This window comes from Clupea harengus, chromosome 24 (assembly GCF_900700415.2).
Source record: "Clupea harengus chromosome 24, Ch_v2.0.2, whole genome shotgun sequence".
Classification (NCBI taxonomy): Eukaryota; Metazoa; Chordata; class Actinopteri; order Clupeiformes; family Clupeidae; genus Clupea; species Clupea harengus.
Genome location: NC_045175.1, coordinates 15449381 through 15458259, shown reverse-complemented (window position 1 = coordinate 15458259; position 8879 = coordinate 15449381). Strand labels below are relative to the sequence as shown.

The 8879-nt window shown below is 42.9% G+C and overlaps 1 protein-coding gene across 1 annotated transcript; it reads left to right on the top strand.

Moving 5' to 3' along the window:
- The first annotated feature begins 1173 nt into the window (after positions 1 to 1173).
- On the top strand, positions 1174 to 8274 carry LOC122128761 (GTPase IMAP family member 2-like). Its single transcript, XM_042703512.1, has 4 exons — positions 1174 to 1265; positions 1443 to 1490; positions 2304 to 2860; positions 8251 to 8274. The coding sequence occupies exons 1-4, from the start codon at positions 1250 to 1252 to the stop codon at positions 8272 to 8274; spliced, it is 645 nt and encodes a 214-aa protein (XP_042559446.1). The 5' UTR covers positions 1174 to 1249.
- The last annotated feature ends 605 nt before the right edge of the window (positions 8275 to 8879 follow it).

Sequence of the window (8879 nt, the reverse complement as noted above, 5' to 3'; positions counted from 1 at the left end):
GTTTAATAAAAGGACCAAATAGCTATTCTCTCATAACACTTCACTTAGTGTTGAACGCAGTGGCTCACAGCCAACAATGTGTGGATGAAAGAGGGTGTCAAAATGGATGCGCTAAAACACAAGGGGGGTGCAGAGAAGTTTCAGGCCAAATTTATTTTAAATTTAGAGGCGCATGCACAGAGATGAGGCAGATGTTCAAACATAACAGACCTGTCAGCTGCAGGGGCTGCAATAGTGTCAACATCTACAGTGTTACGACCCTGTTACGACCCTGTGCCAATGCCACACACCTACAGTGTTAGGACCCTGTGCCAATGCCACACATCTACAGTGTTACGGCCCTGTGCCAATGCCACACATCTACAGTGTTACCACCCTGTGACAAGGCCAAGGCCACACATCTACAGTGTTAGGACCCTGTGCCAATGCCACACCTCTACAGTGTTACGACCCTGTGCCAATGCCACACATCTACAGTGTTACGGGGGGGGGGGGGGGGGGGGGGGGCGGATCAGGCTCTGAACTGAATTGAATTGAACAGTCTTTGAGTTTCTGACCTGCATTGGTTGTCAGACACTTTCTCTGATAAATGCCTACTGGATTTGCATTAAGCCATTTCCTAGTCTTTGCTCTGCTGCTTGCTGCTCCTAAGGGATGTAGCACTTGGCATGTTTATGTGATGCCTCCAAATGACTAAACCAGTCCAATCAGCAGGGGACGCCCATCTCACTTCTGTTTCGACTTCTCGTGCAGGGAGGTCATGTGACATCAGAGAAACCTGCAGGAGGCCAGTTAGGGGGATGCATGCCACTGCTGCTGTCAGAGAAGGTGTTGCAGACACCAGTCACTTACAAGGCCTGTGTGTGGCTTTCGGGTCTCAGTACGTTTTTCCTGTCAAGCAGAGCGAACGTGCCATTTCTCACATATGTCTCTGTGCAGAGAACATCAACAGGAAGTCACGTGGGGAAGTCATGACCACAGACGTACCAAGATGAAGCCTGTACTGAGACCTCCTCTGAGGCAGCGATAAGGTGATTGGTTTCTTTCATTCAGAGGATGATCTGATTGGCCAGTTCTGTTTGTGACAGACTGTCATGCCCTAAGGCTGTTGCTGTGGTTTTTATGTTGTAGAAGAACTTCTTTTTAACAGTGGTGTGCAGTTTGTTTTTGAGTTGTACTTTATAAACACAAACTATCTCCACTGAACAAAAGTTAATTTGTACTCATTTTGGACTAAAACTGGTGGGAGATGTCTGGTGAAAGAGGTGAGTTTTACACACATACTGGATATTAAGTCTTCAAGTAACCCCTGAAATGACCTTTCACTGTCTTAATGACTTTCTTAGTAACACTCTATCTGACACAACAATTGGTGTTGAAATGAGTATGTCCATCTTAAATAAAACACACTGTTTAAATATTGACAAATATTTCCTTTCCAGCTCTACTGCCTAGGATGAAGTATGCCAGGCAAGAAAATGAATACGATGGTAAGAGATATTCTTTCCTCTCTTTGCATATGAATATTTGTGTTATGAATGTAGCACTTCAAACAACAAAAGATCTGGCTTATTATTCCACTTTACACTATGGAAATGAATATGCAGACTTAATCATATATAATTATAATTATGTAATTATTGACATTTCCTTTCCACTGCTTGGGCAAAGAAAATACATTCTGTGGTAAGACATCTTCTTCCTCTCTTTGTAAACAAATCTTAAATGTTCAAATATTTTCACGAATTCACCTCTGAACACTGGAAATGAATATGCTGACTTTACCATATATATACAGACAAACTGTGAAGGCACAACAGCTCCTCTTGCTTATTTTTCCTTTGAAGTGTGACCATATTAGCAGTAGATCCCTCTTTGGGCATCGATGGGCCTTGGCCACCATTTTGTGTAATGCTTCTTCAGTATTCTTGTTCATGCTCAAGGTTGCAAACTGGCTGAAATGAACTGCATGTAGAAATGACATGGAAACGTCAAGAACCTTGGCTGAGTGGGCCCTGGTCTACTCTCACCACAGGAAACCCACAGCTGTCATGCCTTAATCTGTGTGCTGTCAGCTCAGCAACTGAGACACATGTTTTAGACACGGCCTCTTCTACTGTTTATGCATTCAGAGATTATTCTAAATATACGTGCTGAGCTATAAGGTGCATTTTTGAAGTGGTGATCTTATTCAGTGGTTACATATATGATATACGTGATACACTAATGATTTGTAAACTGGTTGTTCGATGCTTCTCAAACATTTACTGGATAATTGTTTCTATCAACTTTGCACTTTGAAGTACCAGTGCAACCTGCTGACCTGAGGATGGTGCTGGTGGGGAAGACTGGATCAGGGAAGAGTGCAGCAGGAAACACCATCCTGGGAAGAGAAAGCTTTAAATCGAGGCCGTCATCTGAATCTGTGACGAAAGAGTGTCAGATAGATGAGGTCATGTCAGGGGAAAAGACCATCTCAGTTACTGACACACCCGGTGTGTATGACACATACTTAGGTGTGGAGGCTTTGAGGCGTGAGTTGGAAAACTATATTTACATGACAACTCCTGGACCTCATGTGTTCCTGCTAGTGATCAGAGTTGGGGTTAGATACAACAAGGAAGAGAAGAATGCAGTGCAGTGGATCTGTGATAATTTTGGCAAGGATACTTTACATTACGCAATCATACTCTTCACCCACACTGATGAGCTGAAAGATATGACCTTAGAGCAATATGTGGATGAAAGTGACGATCTAATGAAGCTCATTAGTGACTGTGGGGGCAGATATCATGGGTTTAACAATACAGACACCAACAGAACTCAGGTCACTGGTCTCCTGCAGAAAGTTAATGCCATGGTGGGAAAAAACAGAGCGAAAGGGAGAGAGCACTATACGAACAAAAAGTTCCAGGAGGCTCAGAAACAGATTAAAAAAGCAAGGATGATAAAAATGGCCAAAGAGGTAGCTCTAGGTACTGCAACGGCTGTAGGAACAGGGGCAGCAGTAGCTGGAGGAATTGTGCTTGGAGTCACAGAGCTTTTGCTCCTACCAGGACTGTTGATTGCAGGAGGAGCTGTGATGGCAGGCAAAGCAGGCTATGACTTAATTGAAAAACAAATAAATAAAAATAAGAAATCATGAAAAGGGAAAAAAATCTCATTACATTGTTGATTTCTTGAAGGGAAAAGAACAGACAGTTTTGTTTTTTTATGCTTTTGACATTTCTTTTTTCTCTTTTTTTTGTAGCTGAGACTGTTTAGATAAAATAGAGTTGTGTAATTCCCTGCATGCAAAAAAGAGATGTAATTCTGAAAGCATTAGTTTCTGTTTGTTCTCCTCTGTGCAATATCAATAAAAAGCATCTGTCTATACCTTATCCCTCTGGTGTTGCCAATGCCAGCACCACAATCTGAAAACCCTGTTTTTGTCGTAGAAACAGTAAATCAATCTTCCTCAGGAACTTACTAGCTAATGCATATCAGTAGAAACTAAATATGTTTTCAGGGCTTTGTGGGTAAAATAAAAGGAACATTTCAGATTGTAGTCTCTGAGTCAAAAACCAGCTCCTGTTGACACTCCCATTAGCAGCTGTATGCCCAGTTCACCTTCAGAAAAGCTAGTGAGGTCGTCCTGTGAATACATTTAGTAGCATCACAAAATCAGAGCTGTCAATATAAAATATATTTTCACAAGATGCTGACAAAAATGACACCCATACATTTAGAGCCATGTCCCTTTCAAGCTGAGGCTTGTCTAAGAAATGTCTTCTGTTATTTTCTCAGAAATCTAAGTTTCCGCTAGTTTGCTGTATATGTTCACTTTCAGAAAAGCTACTGAGGTCATCCTGTGAATATAATTTCACCAGATGCTGACAAAATGCTGATAAAATCACCCCCAAACATTTAGAACCATATCCTTTTCAAGCTGAGGCTTGTCTAAAAAATATCTTCTGTTCATTTCTCAGATACCTTGTTTCTGTTAGTTTGCTGTTAGTATATTAGTCTTCTTCACACACCTGCTGCATATCCACTGAAAAGTGGCTGTCCAATGGGCAAGTGGCTGAAGCGTCTCTTCTATAGATGTTAACCAGTAGATGGCGACAACAGCCAGCGTTGCCTAGTAATGTGAACCTCACCATGGATATCTGGACACCGTTGGGCTTTTGAAACGCAGATGTTTTAAAACACTGCTTTGGAGCATCACTCAATTCCACATGTCACGTGGCAGCAATTTACTAGGCAGCACTCGTAGTTGTGCCATCTTCAGCTCAACAGAAGAGATGTCCATTTCCAGAGTCCCGTCTCTCATCTTTGTCTCTACTCAGAATGTGCTATGACACTGTTTACAATAGGCTACATTTAATTTCCCTTGGCTGTTGAGACTTTGGTTACTGACAGTAGACTTGGGAACGCCTACAAAAACACTTATTCTTTATCATCTTTTAAAAATGTCTCCATAGCTGTTTCTAAAAGTAGTTAAGACATCTCTTGAGACCGATAATTTCCCAATGCATTCAAAACTGCTGCTGTGAAAGTGCTATTGAAGAAACCAAATCTAGACTATAGTGTGCCCAGTAATTACAGGCCCATATCCGGCCTACCCTTCATGAGCAAGACACAGCTAAATCAGCTGAACCACCAGGAGGCAGTGGTGATTGGTCAACACCATTCCTGGTATTCTATTGGTTGGTGAACTTTGACAGGGTCATGTCACAACAATCTGAGAGGGAGAGAGAGAGCGATATAGAGAGTCAGAGAGTCACTGCAAGCAGAAGGACGTAAACCGAAGCTGTCAGGACCGCTGGGGGAAGGGGGACCCAAAAGCACGACAGGAATAAAGAGCAAATGTGTGATTTACTTCCTTGAGGAAGATTCATAGAAACAAAAACCAGATAGGCAGAACAGAGCACAGACCAAAACAGAAACCAGAACAGGAAAATAAACCACAGAACGAAACAAAAATGAACAGGCAATGAGGCACAAAGGTCAGCAGGGAATCAAACAAACAAACAAACAGACAGAAGCTTCAATAATGCCGTGGTCAGAACAAACTAGGTGCATTAACTGAACGAGCACGTGAAAATAGACCATCTGACAGAGATGCACAGACTGAGCAGGGTACAAAAAGGAGGGGGAATAATGTTGACCAAACAAGGTAAGGGGAGGAGCAACAAACACATGTAAACAAAAGCACATGTCAAAACATAAACACAGAGCACATGGAACAAAAGGACAAAATGGCCACCAACACAGGAAGTCCCCGCTGGAGCCGTGACAGAAGCACAGAACATCTGGGAAATCAACAGTATATCTGAGTGCTTCTCTAACATCTGGGAAATCAACAGTATATCTGAGTGCTTCCCTTCCATTTTTGTGGAGAAAAGAATGGGAAGTTCCCCCAGGATGCTGTGCTCGTCTAATGAGCGTTGTTTAGCACTGTCGTCTGTGCAAGTATAGCAATCTAGACAAATCTCATTCGTGGTTCTACGTTGGTGGAACGAGCTGCCTAGCACTAGCAGAGCAGGGGCGTCCCTCTCTATCTTTAAGAAGCTCTTGAAGACCCAACTCTTCAGAGAGCACCTCCTTTCCTAACTTGCACTACTACTAGTACTTAACTTACATTCCTGCACTTTTTTTCTATTTCTTATGCAAAATAGTTTTTATTGTTACACTAGGTCTCTATTGCTCGTAGCTTGATTGTTCTTTGTATGTTGCTTTGGACCAAAGCGTCTGCTAAATGACTAAATATAAATGTCAAAGTTCCTCTCTGTGGGAGGAGCGTGAGTCACTTTCACTGGGCTGTTACAGATGAAGCACAGGCAGATCCGGGGCAGGGCAGGGTCTGGGAATACACTTACTGACCAATCAGGGGTGAATAGATGGATGAATTGTTAGATAGATAGATAGACAGAGACACACAGACAGACAGACACACAGATAAATAGATAGTTAGATATATGGATGGATAGATAGATAGATAGATAGACAGACAGACAAACAGACAGACAGACATAAAGACAGATAGATAGATAGATAGATAGATAGATAGATAGATAGATAGATAGATAGATGGATAGATGGATAGATAGATAAACAGACAGACAGACAGACAGAAAGGCGGACAGATGGACAGTAGCAGGACTGGCTGCTATCTTCCCAATGCAATACTTATAGATGACCACTCACTAATGTGATTCAAATCCTTATTTTAAATCAACATTGATTCCAATTCCATTCTCCCTGGCATCTGCCCCTGGCCATCTAACCATTGGTTTCTGCTGACTACTGACAGGAGTACTGACAGGACTACTGACAGGGGTACTGACATCCTTTGGTCTGTGGTGCTCAACTGCTGAACTTCAACCGACTGACTTTATCCACCTCTTAACAAGTAGTGCTCAATGCGGGGTGGGTCCCTGTACTCCTTCATCCAGGCCTTTCTTCCTTCCGATCCTCAAGCTTTACAGTGAGGTTTCCTTCCTCCATCCACATATACAGAACTTGAAGGGCTTTCCTCTCATTCCCCCTGAACTGGCCGTATCTGTGTTCATCCCCTTTCTCGTAAGCCATGCCAAAGTCCCAAGCCATGTGGTCACCCTGTGAGTCATCTTCCACCCCTGCTCTCGCTGACTCTGGGGGTATTCTTCTGTTCGGTTGGTTCTTCTGTAGCGTTCTTGGGCGCATCTCTTCAGGACCTGTTCGCCTCTAGGACCCTGAGGCGGGCAGGTAAGATTGTGGCCGATCCCTCCCACCCGGGTCACAAACTCTTTGAGGTTCTTCCCTCCGGCAGGAGGATGCGGTCCATCAGGACCAAAACCTCACGCCACAAAACCAGCTTCTTCCCGGCTGCAGTTGGCCTTATTAACAAGGCCTGGGACCCCCACCTGACCTGGACTCTTATCCCACCCCCACACCCTAAGTCTGTGTTACATTAACACACATTACATCGCACATTGCTCATTCACATTGCACTCCTGTTTTGCTTTTTGCACTCTACTTTCCACTTTACTTTTTTTATATTCATTGTTTATATATTTGTATCGTATAGATTGTGTTTTTTTGGTTCTTATGTGTAGTACTTTTCTTATGTGTAGTACTTATTTGTGATTTTATGTTACATGTATGTGTAGTACTTATTGTGTTTCTATGTTTTTATGTTTTATGTTTACTGTATGCACCTTCACACCAGAAAAAATTCCTACCTGGCAATAAATGTAAACCTACTTGGCAATAAATCCCATTCTGATTCTGATTCTGATTCTGATTCTGATCTTCTTGGCTGTATTTGCCACAGATGCTGCTGCTGCTACAGCTCACCCCCTCCAAAGCAGTCCCAGTGAGTTCTACTCCCTCTTGCCAACTGTCTTTCCAAGCTGTCATCTAATCATTCCCTTGTTGTCAGCTGCCCTATTCAGGGCAGTCACGCGGTTCTCTAGACTGGCCATTTCAGTTATGCACAGGAGAAGATGTTGAATTCCTTGTGCTATTGGTTGGGGTCTTCCCACAGCGGCCAATCCTCTCACAGTCACATGCAAGTGCTCATGGCCAACAACCTTACCTAATCAATGTTACAACTGCCCAACCATAGATCCTGAGCAGCAGGATACAACAATAACACACAACTGGCTGGTGACGGCTGTCAGATACCTGGGATCCGTAAAATACTTTGGGTTGAAGTGTGTAAAATAAATCAAATGAACCACATTTTTTAAAGATACAAATTGCATGGCAGGGGAACTACAAATGATCACAGCCCTTGTAGTAGACAAAAGCAAAACAAAATTGTTATTGATTATTGACTCCCAGTAGACAAGTTTGTTATTGATTATTGATTCCTAGTAGACAAGTCTGTTATTAATTATTGAATCCGAGTAGACAAGTTTGTTATTGATTATTGATTCCTAGTAGACAAGTTAGTTATTGATTCCTGGTGGACTGGTTTTTATCAGTTCCAGTTCCAGTTCATTTGATGATGAAGATGCCGAGGTATACCATTTGGCTGGGGAAACAACAACAGCGCTTGATTTGACGTGTCCTTTACTCAAACGACCCATCAGATAAGCTGTGACGTAGCAACCCGTGCAATGGGACACAATCAGCCCTCATTGCTATCTCCTCTTCTTCTTCTATGGTATTTCCCCATTGTCGTGCTATAGCCTTTCATCTTCTTCGGTGGTATGGCATTTGTTTTTCCACTGTGCCTGACGTGCCAACCTCTTGACATTGTGCAATCTGTGTTCCCATCAGGCCAAAGGTCTGCGCTCTGTATAAAGGGTCTGATTGGGGTGCTGACTGACAACTCATGCTAAGCTGACCATCGCTAGGTGTGCAAACCACCCACTCAATAGTCTTTCCCTTTCCATCGTCACCTAAGATACAATAGGGCCTTCTGTACCAGAGAGAGAAAGAGAGAAGGGGGGGGGGGGGTACAGAGAGAGAGAGAGAGGGAGAGGTTGAAGTTGATGAGAGAGGAAGAAAGAGATGTAGATTTTTGGGATGAATTTTACTTTATTTAAAGTGATTAAATAAAAAAAAGTTAGTTTGTGAGTGACCAGCATCTTGTTTTAAGGTACTGGGAGTATCCATTTTCTTGAAAAATACACGCACACGCACACACAAACATGCACGCACACACGTATACACACACACGCACACGCACACGCACACGCACACGCACACGCACACGCACACGCACACGCACACGCACACGCACATACAATGGGTCTAATGAGGGTGTCAGATGTGATTTCTGATGACCTTTACAAATGCCAAAGTGTCAGTTAACAAAGGGGCAAGACACTCACACACAGAAAGACAAACACACACAAACTCAAACGCACACACACACACGCATGCACATGTAGAATTGCAAGACT

What these genes read in the sequence shown, in the direction of transcription:
- LOC122128761 (XM_042703512.1), top strand. An exon ending in GCAAGAAAATGAATACGATG is followed by an intron (nt 1,491 to 2,303) that starts GTAAGAGATATT and finishes TGCACTTTGAAG; the next exon opens with TACCAGTGCAACCTGCTGAC. An exon ending in TGCAGAAAGTTAATGCCATG is followed by an intron (nt 2,861 to 8,250) that starts GTGGGAAAAAAC and finishes TGTTCCCATCAG; the next exon opens with GCCAAAGGTCTGCGCTCTGT.